General features: G+C 36.8%; 1 protein-coding gene and 1 long non-coding RNA gene across 2 annotated transcripts in view; both read right to left on the bottom strand.

The window, feature by feature from the left end:
* Positions 1 to 1,246: 1,246 nt before the first annotated feature.
* LOC6031468 overlaps positions 1,247 to 17,849 on the bottom strand; it is a 110,876-nt gene continuing 94,273 nt past the window's right edge. Inside the window, exons 3-4 of the mRNA XM_038250511.1 lie at positions 10,130 to 10,295; positions 1,247 to 3,640 (exon numbers count right to left, since the gene is read on the bottom strand). Of these exons, the coding sequence (XP_038106439.1) occupies positions 3,259 to 3,640; positions 10,130 to 10,295 (548 nt within the window). The 3' untranslated portion in view covers positions 1,247 to 3,258. The remainder of the gene's footprint in view (positions 3,641 to 10,129; positions 10,296 to 17,849) is intronic.
* LOC119767228 lies at positions 11,059 to 11,543 on the bottom strand. The gene is made up of 2 exons (XR_005277402.1): positions 11,499 to 11,543; positions 11,059 to 11,436 (listed from the first exon to the last, which is right to left on the bottom strand). It is a non-coding gene; the product is annotated as an uncharacterized LOC119767228 (long non-coding RNA).

The following is a 17,849-nucleotide window of genomic DNA, read 5'->3' as shown; positions in this document are numbered from 1 at the left end:
TTATTTTGTCCATTCATTCCTACGAAACCTTCTCACTGTGAACTGAAATGGCTTGCGGGTGGGTGAGATCGCTGGTGATAGTGGAAAATTGCGCGTTTATACATTCAAATGACTCCATTTTGGCCATTGTGGGCACTCTCTCAAGCAGATGGTATTGAAATGGAAAGCAATTATTTTGAGCACGTTGCCGCGGCAGAGGAAAAACATTACAACTTTGGTGGTGGGTTTTCCCGCAGAAGAAAACACAACAATTCGATGACATTTTCGCCACCACGACGACGACGACGAGAGCAACGACATTCCCGTTTTGCAATTAGAGCGGTGCACATTCTTCAGCTGCATGGGAAGCCGCGAGCGCACCAATTATTCGCGCGCCATGATTGAATTTGTCACCGCACTCACACGTGCGACTGGATTGGGTTGGTTGACGCCACTCCACGTGGTTTCGACAAGCGGCGATGAAAGCGCAATCGAACAGTGTAAACAGCGCGAGAAAAACCGCATTAAATTGGGGGTGGGAAAGAGTGGGGTGAAAATGCAATTATTGTTATTTATGCAAATAAAATCAGCAACGTGCAATGCAATTTCGATTTTTTGCGGGTGCGTTTTTTTCTTCGTTTTGCTGGGCACGTGCGATGACGTGGTGGCAAATTGATTATGGTTGTTATTAATTCGGTGGAAAGTTGATTAAAAATAACGCCTGACGATTAAAGGTGTGGGAAAATGGTAGCATTAATTTGAGTTCAATTAAGCATCGAAAACAGTGATTCCAGAAATTATTTTGGATATTATAACTTTGACGCGCAATCTACCGAAAATGAATATGAAATTAGCGAGGTTGCAAAAAAAGTTACTCAATCCACCAGAAGGTAGCTGGTGCCTTCCTCACATTTATTTAATAAATACATTCAGTCAAAATGCCAATTGAAAGAGCGCATCAAAACCTTCAAATTAGTAATAGGATTTTTTCTGGGACGACTCCCCGCTGTGCACGAATTTTTAAGATTTCTGAGAAAAGTGTTTTTCCAAAGGCAAACCCCAAACCTTTCTTTTGTAAGAAAGGCAAAAAGACCTAATTCGAAGAGAATTGCTCATGTGTTTAAACTACATTTCGAGCTCTATTCTTTGTTGTTTATTCAATGTCAAACATAAAATAGCGTAAAAAAGCGACAAACCATCAGCAAATTCAATTGTTTAGGTAGTAAACGGAATGTCATTAGCATATTAAAATAAACATTGAAAATTACTTTTACGATTTATATTTAACATTATTGTACATATTTAACCGAGACTGAACATAATCCTAATGATACGTACTGATTCTTCTAAATTAATCATATTTAAGTGTATTTATAAACCTTTTCTGCTTTTTTTTTAATTTCATTGTGATGAGTCCATAATCTGTTCTAGCTATTTGCTTAATATTTTCGATTCGACTCACCAATTTACTGACTCTGAATGTGTAAGTAACTGCTGCTCGAAATGTGCCCGATTTTGCTTCCAGTGATATGGCACTTTCCTAAACTGATTTGCTCTTTGTATCTTAATTTTTATTATAAAACGCACTGCTTAAAATTCTTACAATTGTGGTGTCTCGAACTGTTTACGGGGCAGTTTTGGAAATCATCGTGGTAAAATATACTGTAAGGTGTGGCTTTCTAAACGCAAAAACGGAATTCACTACTCAAACCTAACCTTTTTGCGCCTTTACGGGGTTACATCGGGTGCTGTGACGAGTGACGAATAAATATATATAGTGTGAACTGTGATTGATAATCTTCGCCGAGACGGGCCGAGCTCCCAAATCGATTTCTGATGCTTTCATGTTTCGTCTCTTCCACTCTGGGCTGGGTAGTTTTCCACTACTTATCTCCTACAATCTTAGAAAACAAAAAAATCTCTCTCTTCCCACCGATCGGTTCGATTTTCAATTTTCACTGCTTCGGCAACAAAGGAAAAAAGGTTTAAAAACTTGTGACAGTAAATGTCACTGTCACCTGTCCTAAAGCTAACAAGTTTTCTCGACTTTCGTTCCATGCTTGTGTTTGAGTGTTGGATTTTTTTTTGTTCTGTGTGTAACTTGTTTTCACTTTGAGTTTTCTTTTTCAATCTGCCTGTTTGGTACACTCAGTTGCATAAAAATTTTTATATATTACTTCGGTCTTTTAGTGATTAGTATTACAATCTTGTATAAGTTATAATTTTTGAATGAAAAAAAAAATTTGGAGCTCCCTCGTGGAAATACTTACATTTCTTATCGTTTTATTGCAAAAAATGTCTACTTATCATCAGAAAAAAGTAATACTTATCGCCACTGTTTTGATTGTTGAGTTGACCAAACACAAATGGACTCTAGATTAAATAAAAAAAACAAGCGTATCACTGAAAAATTCATTTTTTTTTGAAATTGTAAAAAAAATATATGCAATTCTTTACAAAATTCGATTTTTAAACACTCCTCGATGGTTTGACACCAACCGTTGTCAAACGAACGGGGTCACTTTTTAGTTTGACAACCCTTTTACACGGAGTTCACACACATTACCAAACGTATGTTTTGATCGTTTGCGCGAGCGCCGTGTAAAAAGTGACAGTTCGTCACTTTTTAGTTTGACTTTGACCAACCAACGGGGTACAAACTAAAAAAGTGTCAAACGAAAAAGTGACCAACCAGCGGGGGTTGAGGGAATATCCAGCGCTACTGAGCCAGGTTGTATGAATAAACTATTCGTTCTGATAAAAATGCATATACTTATATTTTGGATTTTACATAAGACAATTAGGATTTTTGATAAACAAATGTCTAACATATTTAATATGTGTTTTTTGAGGGTATTTTGAGACAAAAAATGGTCTGTGCTTCTGCCATTAAGAATTTGTAAAATATGAAAAAATATCACAATTTATTATTATTATTTTTATTTTATCTTGAATTTGTTAATTTTTTTCTTCATCGTTTTTATGCAACTGAGCGCAATTGTATGTGTGTTTTAGTTTCTATTTGTTCATTCATCCCGATCCAACCCTCACTGAAAAGCTGCTTCCCCATTATGGCGTGTGACTTTATATTGGTTCGTTCTTCGCTCTTACTCTCCGGTTCCGAAAAGCTTAATATTGTCAATGATACACATTTCCAGTGTCACTTTCACGTGACACCACAACCCTCCTCCTCCATCTCCTCCTTGCTCGAAAGGACTTTGCACTTTTCATCCGATGATCCTCTCTTACCTCCTTCTCCCCTCCCACCACACCACCACCCTAAACGAAAATGAACTGCTCCTCGGCGGACGAGCACTTCTTCAGCTGTTTGGCCGTCACGCGCATCCACTTGCCACGGCAGGACGGCAGCGCCAGACTGGTGAACCGGGTGCTCCGACCGGTCAGACCCTCCCCGCGGCACCGGAATTTGGGCTTTCGCTCGTGCTTGTGGTGCGGTTCCCCCTCGGCGTTGCCGTCGTCGTCCTGGATGGAGTTGTTGGAGATTTCGGTGGCCGTCGTCGCTCCGGTGGCCGACGTGTCCTCGTGCAGGGCCTCCAGGTCACACCGCACCACGACACGGTCTCCCTCGGCCAGCGCGCTGTACGTTTTGTCCCGGTGGCAAGCCTTGGTGGCCTTAATTACTTCATACTCTAGGCAGTACCTGGGATGGGAGGAAGAAGAAAAATAAATTTAAAAAAAAATGTTAGTCGGTGGAAAATAGTTTCGTAAACGCGCGCGCGCACACACACACAACTAGGATGAGAGCTCGGAGTAGGGTAGGGTAAGTTAATTAAAACGACCGACCGACTAGTCAGTCGACAGTGTATAAAAACAGTCGTGAGGCTTTTGTGGATTCCCAGCCGCTTGGATCCTGCCTCTGGAATACCTGGAAAGTGCAGGACGTTGCAGAAGGGCATGGTGTCTACTTGATGCGGTTTTGGAAATAATGTGTTTTTTGGAACAATTGAGTTATAAACGCCATTTTGAGCAGCTCTCAATGCCTCACCTATTTACCTCCATAGTTCCCCAAATTTGATTTCAATCCTGAGATATTCAATAAAAACCGAAAAAAAACTCCGTGCATTTTTGTCACTTTTCTTATGAAGAAGTTTCTATCTTGTCGTGCTACATTGACACACCCTGAAAATTGCTGTAAGTGCGACAACTGGCCAAAGGGCCCGGTCAGGTCCGAACGCGTATGACACACGTACATGCCCGACTACTGTAAACATTTTTAATTATAACTCGGTAGTTACTCTGGCAACCAATTTCAACCAAAAATTTGAGGCAATGCAAAGAATGGTCAACCAATCAAAACGTGTTTGTGTGACGAGCGAGATTTCCTGGGACTATTTGATAGGTACTTGAAATATTGAAGCAAACCTATATTTAACCAATCAGAGATTACACTAATCTTCACAAGACATTGCATTGTTTTGAAGAGAAGTCATTCGTTCCTGCCTGAATATTTTTGAAAAAAATTTTGAGTTTGTGGGAACCAAAAATTTCATGCTTCCCCTCTGATTGAGCAAAACCAAAAAAAAAGTGGATTGCTGTTGAATTCTATGGATGAAAAAAGCCATATTTAATTTCAATTTAACCAATGCTTTTCTAATGTTGTTATTCAGAAAGTATAAAATTAATCTTGTAAAACAATTCCAATTGAGGACACAGAAACAAAATTTACCATAGAGTCGTCTTTGGAAAGTAAACGTTGACTGTTGGTAACCAAATTATCCACTTAGGCCGTTGCAAATATTTTTTGAAGTTTATGTCCCTCGACTCTGACCTAAGTCGAGGAGGGGGCAAAAAAATAAAAAAAGTTTAAAAATTGAAATTAAGAGCCATGGTTTCAACATTTTGATGAAAAAAGTGTTTTAAAATGCATTATACACCTGTCCAGTTGTTTTGCCATCATTAGTTTCCAAAATATCTAAGTATTGACGAAAATTTTATTTTTGCGAAAAATATTTTTTTTGCGGTTCTGTACATTGGAATTTCATAAAAATGCAAAACAAGCCCAAACATGCTAATTATGATTATAAATGCTGAAAAATGCATTTTATATTGTTTTCAGTTGATTAGACTTCTATTTCATGGAAATTTTGAAGTTTTTTGGAAAATTATTTTTTGCCACCTGATTTTTCAGACCAATTATGAAGGGGGGGGGACCAATTAAATCTACTAGCTAAACCAAAATTTATCTAAAACCAAACTAAGCAATTTCAGCTCAGAATTGAAAAATAATGGTCTTTTTATGATTTGCTCCGGCACCAATATATAATCATAATTTAAGAAAAAAAAGTTACTTGATGGTTGGTGCCTTCCTCACATTCATATATTGCAATGATGATGCAATCATCAAAGTCCGCATGATAAATCCAGACAATATTTTTATCAAAATTTCTGAGATCCGTTTTCAAAATAATGTATAAATAACACGTGAGTGCCTTTAAATTTTGATAGGGTTGTCAGATTTTCAATATTTTGGGTTCTATGGAAAAGTCTTTTGATTACCCCTCCAACGATGGGTCGCATGATAGATTCGGACAAAGATATCATTAAAATATCTTATATCCGACCCTAACAAGTGTAAAATTAACACTTAAGTACTCATAACTTTTGATAGGGTTGTCAGATCTTCAATGTTTTGGATGCGTTAGAAGGGTCTTTTGATTATCCATCCATGGATGGGTCTAATGATAGATCCGGACAACGTTTTTATCAAAATATCTGAGATCCGGCCTCTAAAAAGTATATAAATAACACTTAAGTGCTTATAACTTTTGATAGAGTTGTCAAATCTTCAATATTTTGGACTCGTTAGAAAGGTCTTTTGAATACCTTTCTGAAAATATATAGCATGACAGTTTTTTTTTTACAAAAACCACCCTTTTTACAATCTTCCGGACTTCAGCCAATATCGTTTTTTACCATAACTTTTGAAGTACTTTACAAAATTTCAAAATATCAACTAGGGTCTTGTGGGACCCCAAGACGGATCGAATGAGACCAAAACGGTTCAATTCGGTTCAGCCAGTCCGGAGATAATTGAGTGCATTTTTTTCGGTGCACGGACTTACAGACATACACACGCACAGACATTTGCTCAGAATTTGATTCTAAGTCGATAGGTATACGTGAAGGTGGGTCTACGAGGTCGAATTAAGAAGTTCATTTCTCGAGTTATTTTATAGCCTTTCCTCAGTAAGGTGAGGAAGGCAAAACTCCCGTTAAGTTAAGGTCCGTTCATTGAAGGAATACAGTTTTTACTGGTAAAGTGAACATTGGAAAAATCACTCAGTGTGATAAAAATGATACAATACAGTTTTCAGGTCTAAAATAGCTCTAGAAAGATCTTGTGTTTGCAGTTTCAGAATGATTTTTTTAAAGTTGAAATATTTCTTCGAAATCTCGGTAAGATTACTCAAATTAATGTTTAATTGATTAACTAGACATAAATGTAATTGAATTCATTCATATGTAATAAGTTTATTGCATTTCTTTAAAATAATGGGCACCATATTAACAATTTTTAATAAAAACTAAACATCACGGGTCCCGGGAATTCCCGGGAAATAGCCAAATCTAACTCTCGATTCCCGAAAATTGAAAATCTCGAGAATCGTATCCCTCTAATTTGCAGAAATGGTCATTTTTAAGTCAAAATCAAATTGTATGACCATATCTTGAAAACAGTACACTTTATCAAAATTTCTGTTATCTTCTATAAGAGCGAGTTTTTCACCAATGTGACACAGGTCGATTCGAGGTGCTCCGATTTGGATGCAACTTTCAGCGCTTGTTTGTCTATACATGAGATGAACTCTTGCCAAATATGAGCCCTCTATGACTAAGGGAAGTGGGGTAAAACAGCCATTGGAGTTTAAGGTCCGAAAAACATGAAAAAATCTAAAAATTGCTCCCATTCGCGTAAAACTTTATCAATTCCAACTCTCTTAGATGCATTCGAAAGGTCTTTTGAAGCCCTTAAAAATGTGGTTTGTACAACAGCGTCCAACACCCACGCTTCCATAGGTCAAAAGTAAGGAAATTTCATGGACTATAAGCCTACAGTATTAACTTTTGACTCATTAGCTCATAGATTTACGATTTTTCTATAACAAACATTAAATAACGTTAACTTTAGCCCTGTAGGCCAACAAGACGGCATTTCTGGTCTTAATTTTGACATATTCGGAATCCTCGGAAAATTTCACGTAAGTTTGAAAAAATCTATTTTTAACAGTAATTTACAAAAGCTATGAGAAAAAGTCAAGCAAATCCTAAATGTATATACCACAATTTGAAGGGCTTCAAAAGTCCTTTCGAATGCATCTAAGAGAGTTGGGATTTATGAAGTTTTGCGGAAATGCGAACAATTTTAAGATTTTTAATGTTTTTTGGACCTCAAACTTCAATGCTTGTTTTACCCCACTTCGCTTAGTCATAGAGGGCTCATATTTGGCATGAGTTCAACTCATATATAGAAAAACAAACGCTGAAGGTTTCATCCAAATCGGAGCACCTCGATACGACCTCTAGAACAAACCGAGCAGAATCTATAAATACTGCCTCTTATGATTTTTTGGGTAAGGTATCTTTTTAAATCTTAACTAGGTGGCTCAAATGCTGTTGAGACTGAGTTGGCTTTTGTACAGTTTTTTACTAACTAAGAGTAATTATAGAGGATCTTCAGATATAATTTTTGTACGGGTGACAAAAATGATAAATTTGAAAAATCTAAGGTAAATTTGCCAAGGCTGAAACCAAATTATAAACACAAAAAATAAAAATGCACAAAACCGACCGATGTCACTCGGTTCGAAAAAACGATGTTCATGGACACAACTTGAGAGACATCACTCCAAATATAAGAAAATTTGATATGGGTCATTCCAGGTCAACTGAGTACACTTTTGGACTCGACCTTCACCGATTTGGACCAAACTTGGAGGGAAGGTTTATCTATCGATAGTTAACAGAAATTCCAAGTTTGGTGTTGATTGGACCATCCCTCTATTTTTGGCACCACCCTCTTTTTTGGCGATTTTCTAAAAAACTTTTTTTTCTTTTAACATTCCAACTCCCAAGGCTCCAAAAAAGTTGGAACGGTAACTTCAACTCAATGGTTCTCGGGCCTTACTCAACCAATCAAGATGATTCTTCTTTCCAGTGATTTGTTAGGATTTCTAGAATATTCTAGAACTTTGCAGAACTTGATTTGATCAAATCTGTAATTTTTACGATCAAAAACATCGTTCCAACTTTTTTTTTGCGTGTAAAAAAAAAATCGCCGAATATTCCGCGGAGGCAAACTTTTTAAAAAAGGTGGAATGATGTTTTCGGTTGCAGAAATTACAGATTTGTTCAAATTGAGTTCTGCAAAAGTCTAGAATCATCTAGACATCCTAACAAATCACTGGAAAGAAGAATCATCTTGATTGGTTGAGTTAGGCCCGAAAACCAGCGAGTTGAAGTTACCGTTCCACCTTTTTCGGGAGGCTTGGGCGTCCGTGTAAGTTGGACATGCGTTGGGCGTTCCAGTGTTAATCATAACTTTGCAACTATTTGAGCAAAAGACTTTCTACAGGTTGCAGTTTATAGAAAATTGTCCAAGAAATTCGATAAAAATAAAATTTCAACCCTTAAATGCCCATTAATATTATATTTTAACGTTTTAAGTATAAAAATTCAGTTTTGACCAATTGCTCATATTTTCATTTGTTTTATTTTATCACCATCGTGTTCCCCGGACAATTTTACATAATAATCAATGTAGACTTCAAACTAAAATGAACTATTGACGAGATACAGCGATTTTACGGAAAAAATTGATTTTGCGCAGCACTCGTAAGTTCATGGTGTACTTTTCAACAATCAGGAATGAATCTCGCATAATTCGGTTTTTATATGTGAGAAACTCATTTCGGATTTGAATTCATAGGACAGAGTGCAGTGCAAAATCGAACTTTTTTCAGTAAAATCGCTGTATCTCGCCAATAGTTCATTTTAGATTGAAGTCTACATTGATTATTATGTAAAATTTTCTGGGGAACACGATGGTGATAAAATAAAACAAATAAAAATATAAGCAATTGGTCAAAACTGAATTTTTATACTTAAAACGTTAAAATATAATATTAGTGGGCATTTAAGGGTTAAATTGTTATTTTTATCGAATTTCTTGGACAATTTTCTATAAAATGCAACCTGTAGAAAGTCTTTTGCTCAAATAGTTGCAAAGTTATGATTAAAAGAAAACAAGTTTTTTAGAAAATCGCCAAAAAAGAGGGCGGTGCCAAAAATAGAGGGATGGTCCAATCAGCACCAAATTTGGGATTTCTGTTAACTATCGATAGATGAACGTTCCCTCCAAGTTTGGTACAAGTCAGTGAAGGTCGAGTCCAAAAGTGTACTCAGTTGACCTGGAATGACCCATACTCATGTTCTGAGATTCTGTAATATAATTTCGCCTTCCAAATTATCATGCCCTGCACTCATATCAATACAATGAATGTTGCCCAAGGCAACGCAACGGCTTAGTTACATCTAGAGTTGGTAATTATTTAGAGAAGGTTGATAACATGTTACCCTAGGCAATTTTATAATGCACTAATCTGACCATTGTGAACGATTCATGAACAGATTGCCGGCTGTATGAGCCAATAATTAATTGAATCTGTAGTGTATTGTCAGAAAGCAAACTGTTTCCTAAGGCTACTAGGACCACAACATTTCATTCCATGACATTATCAAGCAGAGCAAATCCTCTATCTGTTTTGTTATGGAAAGTAACAACACAGCTAGACACCATGCTGTTTGATAGAATCGCAACGAGCGCACTCATTCGAGATATATTTTTCTCACTCTGTTCGCACCGCGTTCTACCGCAACGCAGAAAGAGCGGTCAGCAACGATAGAAATTAATAAGCAAAATGAATTATGCAGTGAGTGCGCGCCGAGCTTTATTAGATTTTAAGGCCGCCTTCACAGGAGGAGGAAAAAAAAACAGGAACAAAAAAAAGCACTGCTCTGGCGTGCGATTCATCAAATTTAAGCTCAAGGAGGCACATTATCTAGTGTGGGGAAGAGTGTGCGCGCGGGAAACTTTTTTAATTACGATTATAGACTATACTGTCGGACTTACTCGTTTCCTCGGTTGTGTTTGAATGCGTTTTTGTAGCGCAGCCTCAGGTTCCGGCGGATGTCGCTGGTGTCGTTCTCGTGACGGCTCTTGGACAGATTGGCGGGCAGCAGGAGGGCCGTTTCTGGGAAGAAAACAAGAAAAAAAAAAAAAAACAAAATCAGTAAAACTAGAGAGAGAAACATTAGCAAAAGTTAGCCAAATGCGTCTGCGTCGGAGTAATTGATACTTGGAAAAGTTGGCTCAAGCTGTTTGGGGGTGCGGACCGTCGATGACGGGGTCATGACGGTGAACAAAACTGAATCAAAACTTTGGCCACGTGCAACAGATGCCTCCGCTTCAGAGGAATGAACTTGTCCGGGGGGAACTACCAGTTGGAGAGTCACTGGCATCGTTGAGCTAGAAGCTTTTATGGCGCAAACTTTGGACAAACTTACTAATAACACTGCAAATGCACTGCCACTAACCATCTTTCACGCGGGAGCAAACTGGGAATAATTTGCACATAAAAGCTTTGGCGCGGAGAAGATGCAAGGCACTATGGTTGAAGACGTTTCAATAATGCTTTTGAAGTTTTGGGTTGTTTAGAGCAGAAATTGCGCGAAAGTTTTACACACTTCGAAAAAATCGTGTAATTTTCTGTCTTTTCAATGCACATAACTGGAGCGTCATATAAGACAGAAAATTACATCTGATTTGAATATTACATGAGCCAACCATCAGTCGATATGGTCGTGTAAAATTACACTAAACGTAATTTTGGTTGGAAACCATTCCTATTGGAATTGCATTATCATTATAAGTAAGAGAAAATACATGGATACTGAAATTAATCATTTATTTGAACATTATCAAAACAAAACGAATATTTTCATGATTTTCGCGACACTTGGCACTTGGCCTGGTTCATTCTAGCTCTCCGGTTCCGGTTCCGATGAACTCACTTCCTTGACGGCTTGAAAACCCCGAAACTGGCCATCTTCAGCAAACGAAGTAAAGCAATTTGGCCACACCGTTATTTCCATGCTGCTTCTGGTTCCGGATCTTTACGTGGTCAAGAGGTTTCTCCACCTTGGAATGTCACGATTCTTCGAGCTTGTCACGGATTTCAGGAGTCAATCGACATGGCCACTTTAAACGTGTACGGTGGCACCAGCAACCGTTCACTTCCGCATCTCTTGGGTCTTGGCCAAATCTCGTAGAATACCACGGTTCTAGGCGCTACAAAAAGTGGTCGTGAGTCATACTGATCTGGAACATTTCACCGTCCAACAGGTTATTCAACTTTTTTTTTTTGTTGATAAAATGGCCTGAAACAAAAAAGATCACTTGTTATATTCCTGGATATTTTGCACACAATACTCCCACCTACCTTTGCCATCGTTAATTATGTCTGCTCAATTGAAAACTGATGGAATTCCCGGCCAAATCAAACAATATCAAGACAAACGGTGGCCTACAATTCTGCAATCACCGCAAACACAACAATCAACATAGCGGCCGTCACGTTGCACGGTCAAGAGAGAAGCATCAAGAGCACGGGAAATTGAGGCAAATCACACAGAATATTACATCAAAAAACACGCTCCAGCTATGTGCATCTTATAAGATGTAATATTAAGTTGATATTGCTTTATTATTAGGTGTTCTTAGGTGGGTTGGATTTTCTTTGAAATTTAGCAATTTCGGAGCAAAACACACGCAATTTTACATCGAAAACTGATTATCATGATTAATAATTACGTCATATTGGCAATTCCGTTCAATGTAATATTAATCATTTTTTAGTGTGTAGTTTTAATAACGACAGCAGTTATTTTTTATGATGAGGAACAGAAACGTAGTTTCATAGAACCTGATCATATTTAATTTAGATTTTTCTGCCATTTCCACCTTCACTAGAAAATTTCTACAATCGTAACCCAATTTATTTTAATTTAGTTTGTTTTCAAACGAATTACCATATCTTTAAGTGTTGTTCTTAGATCTTCTAAATGTTGGTGGTTGGAAGCGTTTTTGGTCAAATATTAAAACGTGGTTTTCTTAGCCCGTCAAAAAGCGACGTGTGGCAAGATAGCAGAGTATCGTTGATCTGAGATTGAAAATGGAGAAAGAACTCAATTTTGTTTTATTAAATTCAATATACTGTTCTCATTGAACTAATCAGTTCGTCTGGAAACTTCATGTCTAGATTCATTTCAGATGATATTATTTTCTCAAGCATTCACAACTGGGAATAGATGTTGTTTATTTGTTGGGCAACACAAAATTACGATATTATGGAATGAAAATAAACTAGTATTATTTTGGTAAGCTTTTTTAACGATTTTTTTTAGTTTAAATTGAGGACCTGTTCCCGCCAAGATCAAAAATGAGTTTTTTTTACGTTTTGTTAACCATGACCAAATTGGAAGAAAATTGAATTAGTATGTCTCGAAGAGGATTTTGCCAGAAGAATTAGGTTAGTTTGCTTGAAAGTGTTCGAGAAATTGCAGTTAATAGTTGAAAATTTATAGAGCACTAGAGCTACCAAGGACGTAAGAGATTTAAATATGAAACTACTAAACTACCTTTTTTCTACACTCAAAAAAAAAATGAGTTCGCGTAAACGTGAACAGAGTTCACGTCAACGGCAACCAGGAAGAAAACTGATCACTTTCATGGTGCAATGCACTATAAAAGTTTTCTTCCTGGTTCCCGGTGGCATGAACTCTTTTTGAGTGTATGCAAATTCTTTTAACCGAAACAACCAATCAATCAATATTACGCCCTTTTAAAATGTTAGTCTTGATTTGAAAATTTTGAAAATATTGTTTTCGAAAAGATCGGAAAATTTCACAAAGGTTTCATATTTTAACATTGAAAATCGGACCATTAGTTGCTGAAATAACGACATTGAAAAATGGTGGGCTGTTTGGGTGAGACTTAGAAAACATCAATTTTCCTGTTTTTAAACCTTTGCACTGCAATATCTCTGCAACTAAGGGTCGTATCAACAAAATCCGAAAAAGCAAAATATAGAGAATCTTCTCAGCTCTTCAAAAATATTTTTTTCAAAAGTGGGCAAACATGTGCACTAATTAAAAAAAATGAAAAACTGCGACTATTTTCAAAAAAGTCACCTAAAAATGGATTCAACTTGAAAACGGTGCACTTTATTCAAATTTCACTAAAGTACTTTTTGATTGCAAATTTGATTTTACATCGAAAAAGGAAGTTAAACAAATTTTGCGACCAATTTTTCGATTTTTTGAAAAAAACAGTATTGATTCAAAAGTTCATAACTCGCTCAAAGATTTTTTGCACAACATATAAACATATAAAAAAAATAAAAAGGAGCGGCCGTGGCTGACTGGTTACGGTGTTCGCTTTGTAAGCGAATGGTTCTGGGTTCGATTCCCATCTGCTCCCAACGAGAAAGTTAAGTACACAGAATTTGAAATGATGAATATGAACGAAAAATCAAAGTCGCTTGAGACGAGGTTCGATCCCCCGTCCGTTGGGTTGGTAAGCAAAAATGCTATCCACTAGGCCATGACGACTTGGTGAGCGTGGACTGGAATTAGGAATACTGTTACAGAGAGCGAGTTGTGGCGCTATAACCACGGCAAATAGAGTCCAGGGCATTCGTGGAAATACAGTGTCCCATCCCAGAGGGTCCCGGAGTACCAAACCTTCTTAGCATGGTGCTCCCAACGAATACAACCAAAATCACGGAGCGTACACACCAAAAAATAATCATGTAATATTCTGTCGAATAGATGCACATAACTGGAGCGTCCAAAATGACCGAATATTACATCCGATTTGAAAATTACATGAAGCTTTTGTGGAGCTCATTTGAGCATTTAATATTACATGCGTTGAATTTTGCGTTGATGTAATTTTCAAATCGACCCAGTTTTTGCGTGCTGCTGCTGTACATGAAAAGCTGCTGTCATTTTCTTTTGAGGTTATAAAGAAAACAAAAATGCTTGTTTTTTTGTGTTAAGATGTTTATTTTCACAGCGGAATACAATTATTTATTATTTTTTTTCTTTTTTCAACTATCGCAGTTTACCACTAGCACTCATTTTGAGGGAGGGATTGCACAAAACATTCTTATCGCAAAAAAAAAACTCTTGTTCACGGGATAAACAACAAAAAGCACTGATTTGGTGGCCACTGAACATATTTTCAAGGATCTAATCTTTCGTTGACAAAACCAAAACGTTCACCGGCCATCTCCGATCAGCCCGCTTCCACTGGAGTTCAACTGCTGCTGCGGACCTTTTCTAAACTGGACACCGGTTCTGCAAATCCAGTCCTGCCGGCAGTTTACTTTCCGGATTCATCGTTTCATCGGCAGTTTCCGGAACTGGCTTTTGTCCACACGTTCAGGATATTGTCCGGTTCTGCAACACCCAAGTGTGCCGGATGACAGCCGCACTTCGCTGATAGATTTCGACGATTTATTTTTAATACGGCACTTCGTTTTAAGTAAAAATAATAATTTTTTCGACCAGCGAACAAGCACCAGTGAAGGCAAGATGGCCGACAATGACGTTTGCTGGTTGTGCACGCTTCGAAGTGAATACACAGATATTCAGCTGAAAGTGGGTAAAATTGATTTTCTTGAGATGTAAAATTAAGATACGTGATTGAATATCACTCTCATTTTGATGCTCCAGTTATGTGCATCAAATGAGCCATAAAATTACATCAAACGCAAATGAATATTATTTCACTTCAAACAGAATATAATTTTTCTTTTTTGAGTATTGATTACAATATTTGAGATGTAAAATTATGTTAAATTTTCGATTATGTGTTGAAATTTTCTGTCAGATTGAAGATTGAGTTAAGAGTAATTTTCATATTTTTTTTAGTGTGTATGGTGGTGTGTCCCCACGCTTCTTCCTCCCCTGTCGATTCAGAATTGTGTTTTTGTTCGAACACTCCGTGCTCAAACTCAACCCAATTACAAATCATCTCTGCGATACGGCTTTACGCAGTAGGCCTGGCCGCTTTAACGCTTGTGATGTTTCAATACATTCTATTGCAATGGCGCACTACAAATGTTAATAAATGACAAGAAGAGTGCTAGGCGTCATCTAACCTAAGGCACTCTCCAGGATCCCTTCGAAAGATTGGCTGCGCTAGGGTCTGATTAGATTAGATTAGATTAGACAACATATAAACATATAAAAAAAATAGTGTTTTTTGCAAATCAAGTTTTAGTGACAAAAAGTTAAATAAAAAATCACCCAAATTTTTTTCACCGTGTATCACTTTTTTTTCAGTGTTGTCCATATCCATACCTACAACTTTGCCGAAGACACCAAATCGATCAAAAAATTCCTTCAAAAGATACAGATTTTTGAATTTTCACATAGGGGAGAGTGAGGAGACTTGATCCCCTTTTTTGTATCGCACATAACTCTGTCAATTTCTCACAAAACTATGATCTTTTTGCATGAATTGAAAGCTTAAACATTCAACTATGTTTGGCTGATAATGGTATTTCATCAGATAAACTCTTCGAATAATGCCAAGCGTTTTATAAAAATATTTTAAACCAGCATTTTCAAAATGTTGGGGGTAATTTGATCCCCCCAACATTTTGAAGAAATCTTAAGCAAAATGTTTCTTATTAATCAAAACTTTTAATTTTCTATAAGATACAGCAATTACACATTAAACCTGTACGTTTGTGTTCAAAATATAACAAGTTTAGCATGTAAAATATTTAAAAACCTAAAATTTTCTTTTTCAGACCAATTTTGAGCATGTTTACAAAAGCTGGTAATTTTTGTTTACAAAACTTTTGAAAAATGGTTCAAACTGCAGTTAGTTATGTACAACTATACTAAAGGAAACTATGTACGAAAACCCAGCCAAATTATTTAATCTTGAGGCTGATTCCAGTGACTGTAAAAATGCAGGGATCAAGTCTACCTAAACGCACTTTTTTAAACAATTGGTTGTAAAAATAGTATGACGATAAATTTAACGTCAAATGCGTAAGAGTATTGGAGTTGATTAGTTTATCAAACAATTCATGTATAAACAATATTTTTTTGAATAATTTTTGAGTGTTTTCTATAATTATCAAAACAAAGAAAAGAGATCTCTTGGAAGCTTTTTGCGAAAAATGTGTGTAACTCAATCGAAATATTTTTTATTTTTTTCTTTGTTTTCTACAATGAGTTTTAGTCAATTTCGCACAACTTTCTAGAACAAAGCTAATTGTTTTACCCACATGCTGACGAGATTCAGGCTTGGGATCAAGTCTCCCCGGGGATCAAGTCTCCCCCCCACTCTCCCCTACCATTTTGGTATGGACAGCTGCCAAATTTGTATGGAAAATTATATGGACAAACTAATGATGCAAAATGGCTTCTTTGGGCATACCAAAGGCACCAAAAAAGTTTCAGTCGGATTAAAAAATGGGTAATTCTCCGCCAACTCACACAGCAGTTGCCCCGACCCCTCTTCGATTTGCGTGAAACTTTGTCCTAAGGGGTAACTTTTGTCCCTGATCACGAAACCGAGGTTCGTTTTTTGATATCTCGTGACGGAGGGGCGGTACGACCCCTTCCATTTTTGAACATGTGAAAAAAGAGGTGTTTTTCAACAATTTGCAGCCTGAAACGGTGATGAGATAGAAATTTGGTGTCAAAGGGACTTTTGTGTAAAATTAGACGCCCGATTTGATGGCGTACTCAGAATTCGAATAAACGTATTTTCATCGAAAAAACACTAAAAAGTTTTAAAATTCTCCCATTTTCCGTTACTCGACTGTAAAAATTTTTGGAACATGTCATTTTATGGGAAATTTAATGTACTTTTCGAATCTACATTGTCCCAGAAGGGTCATTTTTCATTTAGAACAAAATTTTTCATTTTAAAATTTCGTGTTTTTTCTAACTTTGCAGGGTTATTTTTTAGAGTGTAACAATGTTCTACAAAGTTGTAGAGCAGACAATTACAAAAATTTTGATATATAGACATAAGGAGTTTGCTTATAAACATCACGAGTTATCGCGATTTTACGAAAAAAAGTTTTGAAAAAGTTGGTCGTCATCGATCATGGCCATTCATGGTCACCCGCGACAGACACGGATGACGAAACAAAGAGTAACGCAAAAAGTAACTTTTTCAAAACTTTTTTTTCGTAAAATCGCGATAACTCGTGATGTTTATAAGCAAACCCCTTATGTCTATATATCAAAATTTTTGTAATTGTCTGCTCTACAACTTTCTAGAACATTGTTACACTCTAAAAAATAACCCTGCAAAGTTAGAAAAAACACGAAATTTTAAAATGAAAAATTTTGTTCTAAATGAAAATGACCCTTCTGGGACAATGTAGATTCGAAAAGTACATTAAATTTCCCATAAAATGACATGTTCCAAAATTTTTACAGTCGAGTAACGGAAAATGGGAGAATTTTTAAAACTTTTTAGTGTTTTTTCGATGAAAATACGTTTTTCGAATTCTGAGTACGCCATCAAATCGGGCGTCTAATTTTACATAAAAGTCCCTTTGACACCAAATTTCTATCTCATCACCGTTTCAGGCTGCAAATTATTGAAAAACACCTCTTTTTCGCATGTTCAAAATGGAAGGTCGTACCGCCCTCCGTCACGAGATATCAAAAACGGACCTCGGATTCGTGATCAGGGACAAAAGTTACCCCTTAGGACAAAGTTTCACGCAATCGAAGAGGGGTCGGGGCAA

This window comes from Culex quinquefasciatus, chromosome 2 (genome assembly GCF_015732765.1).
Source record: "Culex quinquefasciatus strain JHB chromosome 2, VPISU_Cqui_1.0_pri_paternal, whole genome shotgun sequence".
Taxonomy (NCBI): domain Eukaryota; kingdom Metazoa; phylum Arthropoda; class Insecta; order Diptera; family Culicidae; genus Culex; species Culex quinquefasciatus.
Note: the sequence above shows the minus strand (reverse complement) of the source record. Positions and strands in the feature narration are given on the sequence as shown.